At 34.9% G+C, this 18,999-nt stretch overlaps 1 protein-coding gene and 1 long non-coding RNA gene across 8 annotated transcripts in view; one reads left to right on the top strand and one right to left on the bottom strand.

Annotated features, from left to right (window-relative positions):
• Nrx-1 (Neurexin 1) overlaps window positions 1-18,101 on the top strand; it is a 140,080-nt gene extending 121,979 nt beyond the window's left edge. For 2 of the 6 annotated variants that reach the window (XM_087359633.1, XM_087359631.1), the window contains 9 exons: window positions 356-997; window positions 1,989-2,147; window positions 2,423-2,542; window positions 2,773-2,951; window positions 3,469-3,640; window positions 3,742-3,980; window positions 4,742-4,856; window positions 5,554-5,715; window positions 7,127-8,877. In XM_087359633.1, the coding sequence (XP_087215759.1) occupies window positions 356-997; window positions 1,989-2,147; window positions 2,423-2,542; window positions 2,773-2,951; window positions 3,469-3,640; window positions 3,742-3,980; window positions 4,742-4,856; window positions 5,554-5,715; window positions 7,127-7,734 (2,396 nt within the window). In that variant the 3' untranslated portion in view covers window positions 7,735-8,877. Of the gene's footprint in view, window positions 1-355; window positions 998-1,988; window positions 2,148-2,422; window positions 2,543-2,772; window positions 2,952-3,468; window positions 3,641-3,741; window positions 3,981-4,741; window positions 4,857-5,553; window positions 5,716-7,126; window positions 8,878-12,645 lie in introns of those variants that run through there. The other 4 variants (XM_087359636.1, XM_087359635.1, XM_087359634.1 and 1 more) reach the window with 4 other exon arrangements.
• On the bottom strand, window positions 177-9,531 carry LOC110831667 (uncharacterized). 2 transcript variants are annotated; one of them, XR_015538088.1, is made up of 3 exons: window positions 9,399-9,531; window positions 5,524-7,405; window positions 177-4,901 (listed from the first exon to the last, which is right to left on the bottom strand). It is a non-coding gene; the product is annotated as an uncharacterized LOC110831667 (long non-coding RNA). The 2 variants fall into 2 exon arrangements; XR_002543657.2 differs by having other exon boundaries at window positions 177-7,405.
• Window positions 18,102-18,999: the final 898 nt, after the last annotated feature.

Below are 18,999 nucleotides of genomic sequence, written 5' to 3'. Positions count from 1 at the left end.
ACGTGGATGGGCCGCTTTAGAAAGGTGGCATTTTGACAGTCTTTGATGACAAAGTTCCTCGTGCAATGAACTGAACTTCTTCCATTTTAGTCTTAACATTGTCATAATTTTTGCCTCGAATTGTAACATTTCTGAGGTGTTCCTTGAATAAGTGCACTGTAAGAATCAATTCATCATTCCTTTATCACAATTCTTTTATTTCCTTAAATTCACACCATTGTCACTTAAAAACAATTATTTTCACATTAAAAGAATACAATTGTGATAAAATGCTCATGGATTTATTAATATATTGCATTTAATTATAAACATTTAGAAAGTCATTAATGCAATGCACTGATCTTTCTGTTTGTAGCGGACGCTGTGTTCGGGAAGCAGAATATCCTGGAATTTCGGACCATGCACGTCGGCGGACTCTTCCACGCCGAAGAGGAGATTCAGATGACAAACACTGTCCCCAACTTTGTCGGATCCATGCAGCAGTTCTCGTTTAATGGTCATCTGTATTTTGAGATGGCTAGATCTTCAGGCGGAGGTTATGGCGGTCAACACGCACCAGGATCTGCTCCGCAGTTGCGCGTCACCGCCAAATTTGGCAAACGCGATCATCAACTAGTGCATCATCCAGTCACTTTCCGTTCCAAACACACATTTGTGGGTCTTCCTGTCCTTAAAGCCTATTCTGCTACTAATATCTACTTCCAGTTTAAGACCCGTGAACCGAGCGGACTAATATTGTATAATGCCGGAAGGGAACAAGATTTCTTAGCCGTCGAATTAGTCAATGGGCACCTCCACTACATCTTCAACCTGGGAGATGGACCCGTGAGAGTCCGCGATAATGCCAGAAGTAGTCTCAATGACAATCGATGGCACGCCGTTACGATAGGCAGACCGAGCCCCAAGCAACATACCCTCATGGTGGATGACAACTTTGCAATTGTGACAAGCTTGGGTACCAATGAAAATCTAGATCTGGCTGGAATTCTGTACCTAGGTCAGTACCAATATTATAATACAGTTTTCAAAATTGTGTCACATAGGTATATTCACATTTATGTATCTTGTATTTGCATGGTGTCATATGATTTTCATTCTACGTCTTCTGAATGCACGTACATTTTCACATCCTGTTGTACTCTTTTTGCAAGAACAAATACGCATAAACTGATGGGACCGTATGGTCTGGAATCATGTTTCCGAGAAGCGTGTCCTTGATGCTTGAGTTGGTAGCAGTGGTTCAACTTTTGTTAGCTGCCTCCTCTTCATATGAATCCACGGCTACAACCGAGTTTGTTTTCGCAATATTTCTCTGTTGGCACTGTTTGTCATCGTATCTTGCTTGTATCAACAGAAGCACAACTTTAGAACTTTCAGGAGATACCGATTCTCCGTCAATAGGACGTTTATGTTCTTTACGCTGATATTATGATATTGGCCGTGTCCCATTACATGATTTCGGAATTAGCCATTAGGAGAAGTGCAACAATTTCCTGCTACTGATAATACACACTGCGGTACTGGGAACGACCCGTTCTTCAAGTGCCTGAGCACTGCGGGTCCCAACTTTCCGTTGGCTTGATTTATGGACATTCGATAGGACTCCTTGGACGAGGGATCGGCCCGTCTCAAGGCCTCTACCTGTACACAGGACAGCACAACACAGAAAAACATTCATGGCTTGAGTGGGATTCGAACCCAGGGTCCCAGCGACCGAGCGGCACAAGGCCCACGCCTCAGACCGCGCGGCCACTGCGGATCCCACTGATAATGCACACACACACACACTCATTACATTAGGGCAGTTACAGAAAACATTTCAGTGAAATAATAATTGTGTATAAAAGTATGCATATAATGTTAAAATGCGCTGTTTGGCAAAGGAACGTGTAATAACTTAAGAATGCCTGGGTGAAGTTTCATGTGATTTATTGTGGATGTTATATCCTAATTTCTTTAAGTTTATTTCAGTCTTGTGTGATTTTTAGGTGGTGTTCAGAAAGATATGTATTCATTCTTGCCAAAACAAATACAGTCTCGTCAAGGATACGAGGGCTGTTTAGCCAGTCTTGACCTCAATGGAGAATCTCCTAATCTAATGGTGGATGCTGTAGTTCCAAGTTCTCAACTAACTTCTGGATGCGAAGGTAACAAACTGAGACAGCTTTCAGTTCAGATATTTTCTCTGTATCAAATTGCAACACTTTATTTGAAATGAAATATTTAATTTTATATATAATTATATTGTTACATTTGATATTAAATGTTATCCTTCATCTTAAATTTTATATCTCTATAATTAATTAGTAAAATTTAGACAACTGTTATAATACTTGGCACACAAAAATAGTGCAAGGTCTATGAATAACAACAAAAAAAAGTGTAAATAAATCCATGCTATTAGTTACTCTGACTTTCGCAGGGCCCAGCACAAAGTGCAGTCATAACATCTGTGCTAATCGTGGAGTGTGCGTGCAGCAGTGGAATTCATACGCATGTGACTGTGATATGACTTCATACACTGGACCTACTTGCTCAGATGGTAAATACATTAAAAGAAAAACTATTCTCAATAGCTTAATTTTTACCTGACTACTTTTAACTGAAGTGCATTCGCCGTTAAAGTTGAACACAGCTACGACTTCCTAGCCCCGAGCCGGAACTGCTCTAACATAGGTTAAGAAAAGTGACAATTGTATTAAACTTTATATTAAACACTATGTCCTGTTTCAAATACATTTCACAAATACATGCTGTATCTTTCCATTTTAGAATCAACAGCTTATGAGTTTGGTCCACGACGAGGTCTCATCACTTATACTTATGCTGAAGACAGAAGGCCAGAGATGAAAAGTGATGTCATCGCATTGGGTTTTATTACGAACAAAGAAGATGCAATTCTGCTCCGGATTGACAGCGGCACATCCAATGATTATATGGAACTAGAAATAGTGAGTATGATGATGAAACGAGTATATATAAATGTTAATTATTCTATTAATCACAAGTTCTTGTATGACCATTACTGTGGCTTACGCCTTCATACTTCTCATCATGGTGATTCAGGGACATTATATACTTGTCTCCTATGCAAAGTATCACCAGTACTTTATGGATTTAGATTGCATGAAGTATATGGAGAGTGGATGAGGACATGCTTTGTAGAAATTGTAGAAAGTGAACTGCCGTTTGGACGTGTGTCATTTGGTACAAAGTTTCACATTTCTACGTTCCCTAAAAGCAGAGCTGCAATTTTCCAGAATTTTTAAGTAAGCATAAATTATAAATTTCTAATTACTTCATCTACCACATTCATTAATCAGAATTCCAGCACACATACAAATTAAAAAAAAACCCTGAATAATGGCTATATGGACACTGTATAGTGGAATTTTTTTTAGAAAAGTTATTTTATCGTTATAAGTTTACTCATGCTGTTATACGTCAAGTTTCACATCTCTGTTTTAGGTGGAAGGGAATATCTTCATGGTGTATAACATGGGCACAAATGACCATCCAATAGGTGAAGTTGGAGTCAAAGTCAATGACAATGCATATCATGTTATACAGTTTACACGTTCAGGTGCCAATTCAACAATCCAGGTTGATGATTATAATGTTCAGACCAATCATCCAACAGGTAATAACTAGAGAACTCATATTCTAAATACAAAATTAACCTCAAAATTACGTGTAAGTTATAAAGAAACAAGGCTAAGACATCACTTTTCAATATTGCAGGTCACCAGCTGTCCGTGTTCAACAGTCAAGCTCAAATTCAAATTGGGGGAAAGTGGAATGACGCCAAACAACGGGTGGAAAGGCCATTTTCTGGTGTCATGGCAGGTCTGGTATTTAATGGGCTGAGGTTACTGGATCTTGCATCAGAGAAGAATGGGCATATATTAGTGAGAGGCGATGTTCAGCTTATGACAGGAATAAGAGATCGACAGCACGAGCCCCTGCAGCGTATGCAGCAGGTTAGTTTTATTATTTGTAGCAAATGCAAATTCTGTACTACTTTATGAAGACCGTGCAGTATTTCATGTTAGAAAATAGCAGGAAAAAAAGGACTGTATTTCAGATGCCACTTTACATGCACCTGGATATTCATACACCACAGACTGTATTGAAAAATTAATCCTCTTCAGTCAAAGTACACGGACATACGCATTAAATTCCCATTCAGCGTAGCACTAAAAGAATCTTAATATCTCACACAAATAAAATTGTCTTATGGGGGGCTATCTGACTTATTCAAACACGATTTGAGGTTATCGCAGCAGTGAATTTGAAGATGGCTGTCTTCTGGGTTGTTGCGCCATGTAATCTGCTAGAAGTTTACCGATGTTTCAGAGGTCCTCGCTACCTCCATCATCAGGGCACCCTGCTGTTTCTAGGCTTTCCTTATAATTAATGTATATAAATAAATTATATTCAGTGTTAGAGGAGATGTAAATAATTTCTGATTTATAGCAATCTGAACATAATTAACCATGGACTTGAGAGACTCATACTTATTCCATCTGAATATGGAAAATAGAATCAACTAAAGGTACTTAGGATGTACGGCATGCCACACGAGTGGAAAAAGTATGGGTTGTCAGTTTTACAATAGTTTGGCATTTTGGAGGCTATAGAATATTTCTGAAGTTATTACCTGCATTCCCTGATATTTAATTACTTTCCTGGCAAAATAATTATACAAATCCTAAAATATGTCACTTTTTGCTTTCTTTAGACACCACCATCAGGTTTACCTGGTGTAGAAGATGACTTGGTCTTCTCAGGAGCTGGTTCAGGTTGCAATGCAGATGATGAAGATGAGTGTACTCCAGTATTTGAGAGTGGATCAGGTAAATATACCCAGTATATTTCACATATCATTCAGTACCCTGCAGCTGCAACATTTAACCCTGTCCTGTACGCTTCATTTAAATTCATCAGTTTAAGTAATTTATGAAATAAGTAACTTAATCAGTAAATAACAAACAATGGTTTCAGGAAAACATAATATTTATTTTATCCCATTATGATGTGTTTCTTCTCATTTAATTTATGAACTCTTTGAAATGATCTTGACGCATCTCTACATTTTCAAATCGGTCAAGTTCTACTTTCAGTTTTGGCAGTTATATGTAACAGCATAAGCTAAGCATGAAACCAATTCAGAATCAAATACATTAGAAAGAATGTAACTAAGAGGTGATTGTAAGATTTGAGGTTTTCGCAGCAGTGAATTTGAAGATTTCTGTCTTCTGGGTTGTTGTGATTCATCGCACTGATGACGGAGGCAGTATGACCTCTGAAACGTTGGTTAACATCGACCAGACTACACAGCGCAACAACCCAGAAGAAGGAAATCTTCATAAGAGGTGATTCTTTATACATTTACCATCTTTATTTTAGTACTGACAAAATATGAAAACAGTATTTAAATTCAGCGCACCTAGAATGTTATATTTGTCAAAGAATGCCAGTTGATTAACTTTGTGTTTAAACATCGAGTAAGAATTTTCTTACCTACGATTGATTATTGTTGCCTGTGTACAGGAGATGATCTTATTACACCAGTATATGTTCCTCCCACAAGACCTCCAACCACGACTTCTAAGGTGACACCTAGTACTCAGTGTGATGACGAGGACTGCGTGACAGGCTCTGGGTCAGGTGAGATCACCACAGAGGATAACAATACAGGAACTCCAGAAAAGGGTAAGCTTAACTACATACAACCCGCCCACTGTGAGGATACAACCGAATGGAACATGATCCTCAGGAAAATTACACACTGGTATGGAATGCAGCAACGCAAAATAACAATTTGTGGGTATTTGTGTCAATTTTAGGATGTAAGTAGATTGTGTTTGCTAAAATATTCCTTTGCTGAGAAACTTTTATTGTGTATAAATTATATTATGAGAAACAATTTTTAACAACCTGTAAGCCACACAAAATCTCCTGTTAAAAAGATTGAAGTTCATTCATATTATTATTATAATTTTTGTTTTGTTGACACTTTTTAACTTTGGACACTAAAATTGGCTCTTGGAATGAATCTTGATGGTCCATCTTTGTAAGAAACGTGTGTGACATCAAACTGTATAGGAATGACTGAAGTGTTTTAATATCACAGAGTCACGGAGAAAGAATCTCAGCATGCGAGGACTTACGTTAGCTGCCTTAAATTACTCTCAAGTATTATGCTTAATTATTTTACTGATGTGTCAGAAATAGAAACCATATAAATCAAAATCCCACCTATAAGGTTTTCATTCAAATGTACCTCTTGGGTCTCTAATCTGTAATCAATATTCAAAGTTGGTTATCGAAACAGTTTTTTCTTAATCAGGCCCATGTGAGGTATTAAATATGAAGTGTATCTATAACATGTTACTTGTTAAAGATTAGAACTGCTATACTAGTAAGGATAATAACTGCACGGACATTTTTAGTAGTGCTTGCTGATGCCGGCTAATTTTAATAAAATAACAGCTTAGAGACATTCACTTCAGGTTTACTGTATCGTGGTATAAATACTGGCATGTTGTGCAAGATGATCAGTTTGTTAATGTTATAGGAGCAGAAAGAATATATTTCATCAGTTATGAACTGAAACTTAGCTTAAAGGAAGACAGATAGAAATATTTCATAATGCTAAGCTCCATGACGAAAATATACATTTCATCTGGGGTTTTCCCCAATAAATTTTATAGCTTTCCACATATATGATAGGAAAGTCTGTCTGCTTAAAATAAGTTCTAAAAAAATATCTATGTTTATCAGCATTTTATTTTTCCACGACCTCCCTATCATACATCCTGATTATGTCTGGGAAATGCTATTTTTTTAATGCTCCAGAATTATGTTAAATACAACTGTGAACTTAAAACTAAATTTTTGCTCACATATTTAATATTTACATGTTCCTACGTCTGTCTTACTCCACTTGTTTTGTACTTCCTTCTCCTGCGAATTGGACTTACATAAAGTTATGTTGTTTCTACTTATATTATCTTCTGAGAGGGGTTGAATATAGACAGTTTAACTCAGTCATCTGCTAATGATTCATATAACGTCACTTTTTAAAGTACTGCATAAGGGAACAAAAGTACTTGGTCCACAGTATCATCACAACATAGCAGCACAGTCCCAGACGGAACTTCAAATCAAGATTCAACAGATTCTGGTACATCAGAAATTCCTTCTGGATTAGTACCTGGTGGTGATTCCAGTACTGGTCAAAGTATGTCACCCTCATCCACAAGTGGCTACAGCACGGCGGACAACATCGGCAGTAGGTCGTCATCGACAACGGGTAGCGGTCCTGGCACAAGTAGCACTTCCACCACCAGCACGGAACTACCGATGCCACCTGCGATAATTCCTCTTACACCAAGACCACCTAGGCGCAAAGACCAAGAACTCATCACCTCTGAGGCAGCTGAAAAAACAGCTCTCATCATTGGCATAATAGCAGGAGCTATGATTGCTATAATTCTTATCATCCTCATCATCCTTAAATTTAAGAGTCGATCAGATAGTTCGTACAAAGTTGATGAGAGTAAGAATTATCAGAAATCTCAAGGACCTAATGCTGCTCTCCTCGGAGTAGGTTATAGACAGCAGCATCCGCAGCAGATGAACGGAAACCTGAAGAATGATAGTGAAAAGTGTGGGAATAAATCCGTTAAGAAATGTGATGTCAAGGATGTTAAAGAGTGGTATGTGTAACAATCATATACAAAGGACATCAATATCAGAAAATTCATATCAGTATAAATGTTACATTTTTAATGTTTTGAGGCTGTAGTACTGGTAGGGGGGAGGAGGGGGATACAACTTCAAAGTACGTAACTGAATGAAATTGAAATGTGTGACTTATGTACATCATTTAGTGCAGTTTTCAGAAACTATGTGGCATTAAAGAGAACTCCGAGCCAACTACCAAATTATGTAAGACTGAATTCTGTTTCTCAGTATCGTAAAATTATAAAAAAAAACAGTTAAGTTATATTGGCTGGTCTGCATAAAGTGATCATATATATTGAATGATTACTTTTGGTAATGTTATCAAACATCTGGTTTTGTTCCAAAATTGAAATTGATTTCATTTGTGCAAAATTACTGTTAGAGGACTGATAAAGCGTTCATAAAAAAAAGAGTTGCCAACTCACTTGGTCACACGTGTACTGAGATTTTATTTCTCTCTTGGTGTTGAAGTTATGACATGTTCCCTAGCTTTCAGTAATACCTGTACTGTAGTTCAGTACCGCAAGTATTTTGATGTTACATATAATTCAACTGGAATGTGGAAAGAGGAAAAGATTTCTCCATACCCCAGAAAGCTTTCTGCAGTGGTAATCCATATGTCCATGTAGCTATCCAAATAATGAAACATCAAATATGCTTAATTAGTTTTCTCATTCTTCCACGTGAGCGAGAAGAAAGCTATATCAAAACCACACCTATAACAAGCTTTTTACTTATTGTGGATATATTTGTAAGTGTAGAGTGCTTTGGCCTGGGGAGCATGTACTTCAGAATTAACTTTTTTTAAGGTGTATAATTAGTGATGGATACTGGAATTTTATGAGTTGTGAATAGGATTATATTTCAACATTGTCCTGAAGAAATAAACACCTAATATCTGTTAATCGATGGGCTTTCTGAATAGGAAGCAAACATTCATAATTTCAGATAGAGTGACTCTTTGTACATGCACAAAAAACAACAGAACTGAATTTATGGTTTGTAATATTCAGAGAATCCTAAAAAAATGAGATCAAAATAATTATGAAACAATGATATATGTATTGTAGTTACAGTGTAGGATGTGGTTACATTTCATAATAAATTAAAATGCAATGTGGTTTATTCCATGAATCCTGAACAAAAATTTAAATAAGTTGGCAACCTTCCACATATCTTGATACTTTAACTGTAATAATCATTGGTAATGATGTGGTCAGGTCTTGGTTACAAACATTTTAATGAACAATTGTTATCTTAGTGCAACCAGCCACTACTCAGAATGATAGCTCTTTGATTGTGGTCTTAATTGACATTTCCAATCAGCAGCTTTCCAAAGCTCATTTAATGTTTCAGACTTTCTTTCACAGAATGTAATATTTCAGAGAAATTGTTCAGGTTCATATTAACTGCCACAAATACACATATCAGATTTCTTATTATAATGAAAGATGCTTCATCTTGTACACATTTTTAATTGTTGTGCTAATTTATTTAATTCAGAATTTTCTATGAATCAAACAGAAAAGATGTCAGCAGACATTTTGTATACTGTACTCTATCAACTTCAACACATTCTTTGTCACGTAATCTTAGTACACACTTTTAATAGCATGATATTTATTAAAATGTCATATTATACTTACAGACAAGAAAAAATCTGTCATAATAGAGTTCATTCAGAGGTTCACAAATTACTGAAAAACAAAAGAAGCCAGATCATCATTCAAGATTGCAGTCCATTTGGAAGTTCAACAACATTGCAAATTTATATAATCTGTTGGGAATGTGTTATGTTCCAGTATCAGTTGTAGAATCTGAAAGCAAAAGAAGAAATAATTCTAATATATTTTACTTACTCCAAGAAAATGACATGATGTCTATAGTAAATGCAGAGAATTCTTAATTTCTTTTATCATATTCAACAAAATAAAATTATTATCACCAATCATATGACTGGAACATTGTCACATGTTCAAAAAGACAGAAGGTTCATATTTTTAAAGTGAGATTTTAATGAGACACTTGAAATGTGATGTGTCAAGGTCATACCATTGCCCTTTCACATTCAAGACATTTTAAGGTGCTTAAAATGTTATCACTATAAAATAGCAGACATTGAATCAAGAGAACTATAAAATGATCTCATTTCATAGAATGTGCATGTTTGCTACATTGTTTATTGTTCTTGTTATTGTCATTAGTTTTATGAATAAGAAAATAGAAACATCTTCATATATTTGTGTCCGAATGGAGTCAAATTGTCATCTATAAGGCTCAGAAAATCAAAAGAAAGGAAAGGAAAGGAATTTTAAAGCAAAAATATCCAAGAAATATGAAAATATTATACAAAATTATGTTTTATGTATATCTAGTGAAGTTTGGACTCCTTATCGCCACTGACAAGTGATGGGGAAAGACGGGTGACTTTACATGATGATAATTCATAAGCTGTCTTTTAAGTACATGTGTTTACACAACTGCCATTATCATTATAATTACATGCATAAAGTTACAGGTTATATTAACTTCTTAACTGATTCACTCCATAGAGCAGAGTTCCTCTTTAGAAGCTAATAGTAAGCTCAGTTTTTCAAGAAATTCCCTGCCATCCATGGAACCCAAAGGTTTGTTATCATGTTCACAAGAGCCTGCTACCAATCTTTGTCCTGAGCCAGATTAGTCCAATCTGCACCTTTCAACCAGATTGTACCAAGTTCCCATTTAATATTATCCTCTGTTTGTGCCTAGTTGCTCTGAGTGGTCTCTTCCCTTCAAGCTTTTTAACAAAAATTTTGTATGCATTTATCAACTCCCCCATGTACAACTAATCCTCCTTGATTTGATCATCCTAATCATAGTAATCAAAAGTTAAAAATACTTTTTCTTCGTCACTACATCGAAACACCATACTTAAAATAACCATCATTTGAGTTTTCTGAAAGAAAAGAAAAGAAAAATTAAAAAAAAATGTTTATTGACCTACAGTTTAATAAGAGATTCAGTTTTGTATTGAAATTCATAAATATGGAAATAACTTAAGTGTGACGACAAGTTTCACTTCAAATCAAAATATTATAATGTTGGGATCTACAGGATGATTATTACTGTGTGAGATAAGTTGATATTTAATATCTTAGTGAGGTAAAGTATGATGTTTAAAATAAATTTAAACTGTAAACAGAAGTCTTCATGCATATAATGAAAAAAGTTAATAATAACACATCAAAACTAATGTAAGTAAAGAGTCGTCAGCTCGGAAATATGCGCTCACAATTTTATCGTGCAGTCTGGCTTCCTGTGCATCACACTAGCATACCACTAACTGTTAACTCCCGAGTTAATGTCTAGCATCCCTGTAGTAAGGGAATTTTAAATCCCGTATTCTTGGGTATCTGAATGCCAGTCTGGTTAATAGTGTCTTACAGAAGAAAAATTATTCACATAAATTGGTTATAACAACAAAGTCATCAGTAGGAAGCACAGAACTTAGACAACTAATATCTGTGCATCTCAGATTTGTAGTCCTTTCTAATAATAAGTTTCAGGAAGAACTCTGTGTGATAAAAGTAAGCTGCCTGACCGGCACATTACTTCCCATCACATCTCCATAAATGCCCTTAACCTCGCTCATTACACTCACATGCATTGTCTTAATTTGTTATGAATGCTTATTTTCCTGGCTTAGAATAGCACCAGCCTTCTACTCTGGACTGCAGAAGGCACAGATGTAGTATTGTACAATACAATGTTTTTCCTATACAAACAAACAGTTTTAAATTAAAATAGAGAAAAGGTTTTGTAGTTATTGTGTGTTCTTTGCGTGGTCTATAAAATAAACACAGTTTTCATTAAATTGAGTACTGTGAACATACACTGAAAAAATTGTTGAGAAAATTTAATATTTGTTCATAACAGTCAAATATAAACTGTGTGTTATACATTATTCATTGTTCATAAAATGATTATACGTAACATGCCTCATTAAAATCTAGAAATTTTATTTTAATTTTTTTTTTATATAGTGAATATTTAACAAAATGTGAGCAATAACATTTCCTGACTCATGGTAATGTGTGAATAGCTTTCCAGTGATACTTTTGAATTCACAGCGTAACAGAACTCTCTATTTGCATTGATTTGCTTTTGTTTGTTTGGTTATGAGTAATATAGTTATTTATTTTAAGTATATTTTATTTAAAATCTAATGAAAGTTAATGTGGCACAAACACATATTAAGATTTAAATATTACGTCATATGAATGTAATTCAGAATAGTCTTGCTTTGTTCTCAGATGGAGTGTCCGTTCTTCTTTGTTCAAAACAGTGGATGATTTATATTGATCTGATAGAGTAATTAAGATATGTTAATAAGTGAGTTCAGACTTCACAAAATATTAATATGGAACATTTGAAATTATGTACATAACATACATAGCTGTTAAATGAAATAACTTAAATTGTTCATTGAATTTTAAAATTTCTCAGAAATGGAGACACCTTATATCAATGCAAATTGCTAACTTTTAGGACATTTTATTACTTTCTTTTTAAAATACAACCTTTTGCTTATCCTCGTACTGTTCCATTCTAAAAATGTTGACAGTTTTCCTTTTAAATTGATCTGCATTCTGCATATCATCTAAGAGCCCATATTTATATAAAGGAAATATATTCTTTTTGCTTCCTGCAATTTTAATTGCAAAACATTAAAGTCTTCAGTCCAGGATGTAGTTTGATGCATGCTCATTTCAATAACAAACGTCTGTATAATTCTTTAAATAGGACAAACATATTTATGAAGTATAATTCAAATTCTTGTATTGCATGTTATGTTGAGAACCTCTCATATGGTATGCTAAGCATAAGGGGACAATGTTACTTACTTCACAGTATCGTCATCTCACAGCAGCACAATTCCATACTCCAGTACATCAGATATTCCTCCTTCATCTGTAAGTGGATACAGCAGTACTGACAACACAAGCAGCAGGCCTCCATCAACTACAGGTAGCAGCCTGGACACCAGTAGCACTTCTTCCACCACCAGCACTGAACTACCATTACCTCCTATACCGTTACCTACGCCACGACAGCCTAACCGCAAGAATCGCGATCGTATCTCATCAGAGGCAGCTGAGAATACAGCACTGATCATTGGCATCATAGCCGGAGCTATGATCGCTATTATTCTTATCATCCTCATCATCCTTAAATTTAAGAATAGATCAGATGGTTCATACAAAGTTGACGAGAGCAAAAATTATCAACAGTCACAAGGACCTAATACCGCTCTCCTCGGAGCCGGTAACGGACAGCAATATCCACAGCAGATGAATGGAAATATAAAGAACGGTAGTGATAAATGTGGGAATAAGGCCGCTAAGAAACGAGATGTGAAAGACATTAAAGAGTGGTATGTGTAAGATCCAGTCATGATGCGCATTGGTATCGGCGTACTTCATATCATTATAGATGTAACATTTTTAATGTTCTGAGGTTGCAACTAATAATGCTGATGTCAAAAGACTATAAATATTTGTTTTAAAAGTTTTAAAGTCCAAAGAATTTTACCAGACTATAAGTGGAATGTGTTCGTCATTTCCAAGAGTTACAACATATATGGAAGTTTAAGAGGACTCCGAGCCAAAACCACCAACTTATGTAAGACTGAATCCTGTCTGTGCTATATCTGCACATTCTGCAGAATTTGGAAAGAAGGAAATAAATTAAATCCTAGCTTTAAAGACTTGCTGATTAAAAATAAGGGAGAAATATTTCAACTCAATTTGTTTGGTAAAGATTTCCTTGTGCCAAAATGGTTAAAATGGAGGAAATCTTAACTCTCTGTGGTCCATTGAACTTTGAACAAGAATCAGCACCGTATTCTAGACTACATAATACTGCCGGACCACAGATAGTTGAATTTCAATTAGCCACGTGTAGTGTGTACACAGACATATTCACACAAGTTAAATTACGAGAGGTAATTTTTCAAAAGATTTTAGATCTGTCTAATTTAAAAGAAATTATGTTCCTGAGCTGTATGTACCCAAATTCAAACCCTCAGTAACTGTGTATGTGCATTTAGGCCACATGGACACAAAAATGTAGTGAATAAAGTGTAGTTGTAAATACACATTTATTAAATGTACTTTGACAAATTTGTGCATACAGTTAGATTGGACCACATTTTGAAACTTTTATGTGTGAAGGGAGATCGTAAAAGTTACTAGAAATAACCAACATGATTAAGCACAATACATAATAAAAGATGTCTTCAAGATGTTCAAATGGAACATACTGAGATGTTTTCAATAACTGCTCTTTCTTCCATTAAGAATTTCAATACAAAGGCTTTATTATCTTATCTTTGTTAGAAATTTGATACTACAGCAGATAAATAAAACTAAAGTTGACACATTTCTGTAAATACAGATAGAACATATTTCCACAGAGATTTAATTGTAAACTTTCAGAACAGATGGGCATATCCACTTATTAAGTTCACAGATGTCCTTCCACCATATATCCTTATTAAGTAAGGTGGCGTGTTCCTCACTATTCACGAAGCTGGAAGGTAGCTCAGCTCTCATCGGGTGGCTAAAATCCTAACTCCACTCTACAGCTGGGTGAATATTGTCAGTTTGTATATTAGACCTAAGATACACAAGCGGTACACACGTGAAATCAAACTCATCCATCGAAAAATGTAACTTGAAAACTGTAAGAAATATTGTAGTTAATTTTATTGAATAGAAAAATGTACAATTTGGACATACTATGAGAAGGTATTGACTAGTGGAGGAATGTTGAAATTTTTTTTATAGACTTACAAGTGAAACTGTAAAATAAAGGGATTGTGCAATTGGCAATATGAATTAAAATAATCGTAAACACATAATCTACAAACTAATGCCTTGCGTTCAGTTGCTATGTACATGGTCCAAATTTATTAACTTTAAATCATGACTAACAGATGACATTATTAAAGGAAAGCGTGAAAAGTATGACAAGGGCATTCTCCCCCCCTCCCCCAATTACCCTTTATCATATCAGTATGGGCTGGTGGACAGACTTATGGTTTAGCAGAATTTAACTGTGAAATACGATCACCTGAACTGTATAAAACAAAATCTGGAGCAGATTTCATATAAACTTACAGACTTAGGAAGCCAGTTACACTTTCTTAAATTGATATGTAAAATGAAAAGCAAATTTTTAAGAGCAGTCAGTCTCTTTACAAAACCTTGATACATTTTGTAATGGTATGTTTGACTTTATATTTTCTTCTGGTGAATATAATAATTCATTATTAAGCACAAATATGTAACTTCCAATTATAATAAGTAACTTGACTCTATCATTTAAACATATTTCATTATATATATATACATACATACTGCCAGTTATGAGCCAGGATAGCTCAGTCAGTATAGTGACTAGCTACGGGCTGGACGACCGGGGTTCGATCCCCGACGGGGGCAGAGGATTTTTCCTCTAGCCTCTGCGTCCAGACCGGCTCTGGGGCCCACCCAGCCTCCTCTACAATGGGTACCGGGGTCCTTTCCCGGGGGTAAAGCCGGCCGGGGCGTGATGCTGACCACTCACCCCCATCTAGTGCCGAGGTCAAGGTAGAGAGGAGCTATACCTCCTCTCACCCCAAGCGCGTACATGGCGTATAGTGGGACAATATGTACTGTCAGTTACTGAGTTAGTTTAATTCTTGAACAGTATAGCCAACATGCTGATATTTGAAGATCTTGTGGCAATAAAGATGTCCATGGTGGTCTTATGTGTTGTGAAACCTTGTGATGCAATTCAAAAGATGTCCATTGACATCTGACTTGCATTTGGAAGGTCCATGTATGAGCTAATGAGACCAGCCTACATTAATATTTATTTTATGGGAAGAGGCAATTTAAATCCCTATATGACAGGGCTGCCAATTGGATTTTAACTTCATGATTAATGGTTTAACTGTATGCTGGTATGATGCATGGTAAGTTGGATTGTACATAAGCCAAAATGCATGGCCAGTAAGGATTAATGAGGTTCTGTGTGGTTTTACTGTGTATCTAAACAAATTTCAGAATTATACCTTAAATTAACTCCAACCTCTCCCTCCATTTTATTTTTCCTCAGCAATTCTCATAATCTTGGGACTGCCCTTGTTAATAAATATATGACACGTCAAAATTATATTCATCATAATACATATAATATTTGCAGACAGATATCAGTACTGTTTATAAATACATTGTATGGTCATACTCACTATAATTATGTTTAATTGTGCCTCCGAAGAGGAAGGGAGATCTGTTATTAATAAAAATGCAGCAAATACTGTTTTGCCATCTGTGTCCAAATGATATTTTTAAGAGTGATATGATAGATAAAATGACATACAGAACAAGAAATTGAGTAGGAACATTGCAATTCAGTCATTTGATGCATGACTTGTTAAGTGAATGGAGATATCAATTATGAGTACAAATTGAAAACATACAAAAATGTTGCTGTTTTTCAAGAACATAAATAATGCTTGCTGTAGGCTGAAGAAGAACTGAAAAGAAGGGTGAAAAGTGTTTATAGTTATGCACAGAATGTAATAATAAGAGTTTGGTAAACAATCAAATTTGGTGTAAAATGAGAGAATAATTAAAATATGCAAGTTGAAATATGGGTGAATATAAAGTTATTATTGGTTGAACAAATATGAAATGTTAATGTAGGAAGAGCATTACATGTAAATTCAGTTTGGAATTATCCAAATTCATTATCGTACAGAATTAACTGTATGTTTTCTCTAACGAGAATAGCTTAAAATGGGAAAACAAATTTTAAAATAAATAACAGATTGGTGGATTCTTCTGTGGGGTTGCGGGGAAAGGGTGTGAACTTCCTCCAGCAAAGATACTGAATACGGCTTCAAACTAAATGAAAGTAACTAAACTTCATGGAATGCCACTAAATTGTAATTGTTCTTCCAATTGAAAACTTGTATATGATAGATGAAATATGTTATGAGTAAACATGCATATTCACAGCCAAAAATATCAGAGATTAATGAAGTGTTTGAAATTTTCTGAGCATATTATTACATTTATGTGTGAGTGTGTTCTGTATGGTGGCAATGCTAGCTTGACACTATTGAATTTCTGTTTGTTGACCCTTTGCCCAAATAAAGTGTTCTGATGATGTTACAATACAGTAAAATTACAAAATGTGTTACAGGGTTAATTCTATTCAGTTAATCTTTCAGGAAATTGTTGCTGTTTCACTGAATTGGTCCAGAATGTGATTTGTTACTGTCAACCATTTCAACACGCAACTATACATTCTTTTATTTCTAAAATTAATGTAGGGCTCGGCCACAGCGACCATTAAGGACACACTGCCACTGTTCAGTGGAACTTTGCAGTTTGACAAAGGGTAAATATGTGAACAAATTAAACTGAACACAACACAATAAAATCATTAATACTAATTTGAAATTCTGTCACATGTATTTATGTTTCTCGGTGTCATGTACAATATAGTATGTATGCTCTTCCTACATTATTATCTGTGGATAAAGTTTATGATTTAGTATGTTTTTTGTAATGACACCAGATTCAGAGATCAGCTGATATCACATATTGTAACTGCTGAATTATTTAATTCAGTCTGTCTTACTACAGAGGAAAGGACAATTTTTTAAGTTCAGAAAGCAGACTGAAGAAAATCTTGCTTTCTTTTGTGTTTGTGCACTGGCTGTTAACGTCCATTTGTACATGACAGCAATTTTAGTTTCCTTTGAATACTTTAATCTCCTGAAAGATGTGTTCTATTATTTAGTTAAATGTTTCATAACATTGAAGTGGAATAAGAAAAGTTTTTGGTTCAAAAGTACTCACAGATGAATACTTCCGCTACATAATTATCTTCCCAAGATGTTTGTACTTTATGGAGCTTGTCAGAGGACTTCCTACATATGATCACAAAATTAAAGGACAAATTGAAAATCCTAATTTTATGTTTTTATTAATTAGTTAGATATCTCAAACAAGTATATTGTATAATATTTAAATATTAATTTAATTTAACCTAAATTAGAATAATATCTATTTTCAAAACAAACTGATGATGCAAAAATCTGCCTGTATCTTTCATAACCTTAGTAATCCTATACCTCTAGTCCTAACATGCAAATTGAACTTCCAATAACACATGCATTTTTCATATACTCTTGCAGCCTGATTTAGACTAGTGCCAACTTCCTATTCTTCGCTGCAGAAGGTGCACATGCAGTATTGTACCATATTACATTGTTCCTGTATAATAAACAGTTTTACAATAAAAATGAAGTTGTGTTTTTGGTTAAATAATTATGAATTATGTGCCAAGATGATGTTCTCGCTAAGTAATATTATATATTGTACTGAAAATCGAGTTGTTCTCTACATATTAACAATTTCATGAGTTTCATCCAACAAAATCAAATTTTTGTAGTTGGCAGAGAATTGTTCAATATAAATTAAGTAAGATGGTTTAACAACTTGATGCTTATAAAGTAACATTCAGAATTATCTTTCTGCACCTGCTATATATGAAGTCATTTCAGGAAATTCAGTAAATAAATCTACTTTTAGCAACAGTAGCTGTTGAAACATCCAGTTTTTAAATGTTCGTAATTGAGAATTGTACATTTCCTTATGAAAATGAATTAATGTGTATAAACTGAAGATACAGCCGCACATCTGCAATGCCATTTTATATTTTAAGTCTTGTGATGTGTTTGCCTCTTACACAGTTCACAAGCAGTAAAACAAAAAAACAATAGACTCCTATTTTAACTGAATTTGTGTATCTCTCGTATTAGTGCCAATCTCATGAAAGTTAGTAAAATTCTGCAGTTTGAAAACATTCATAGGTGTGCAAATGTTGATGCTGTGTCTGTGCACTAACTCTGGCAGCTGTTACATTATCATGGTACAGATTGACTCAGTAAGATTCATTGTCCTTACCTCAAACTCTCTCTTAAGGGCAATATGAAAAGGCCTAGTAAATACACCATAACGTTTTGATTTTCTGTGTTGTAATGTTATAGCAATTTAAATATGGTAGTCAAACCACGCTGTTATTTTGATGAGGACACAATGGATGAAGCTCATGGAAGAGATTACCTAATGGGTATGTCATAGGTACATGCATATCAGAGTACAGATTCATGTTACTTGAGTACGGTCCAGTGATGGGCTCTTG

Source organism: Zootermopsis nevadensis, unplaced genomic scaffold, assembly GCF_977971745.1.
Source record: "Zootermopsis nevadensis isolate Lab colony 2312 unplaced genomic scaffold, Znev_1.0 Znev_ptg000032l, whole genome shotgun sequence".
NCBI lineage: Eukaryota > Metazoa > Arthropoda > Insecta > Blattodea > Termopsidae > Zootermopsis > Zootermopsis nevadensis.
This window is presented reverse-complemented; position numbering and strand designations above follow the sequence as displayed.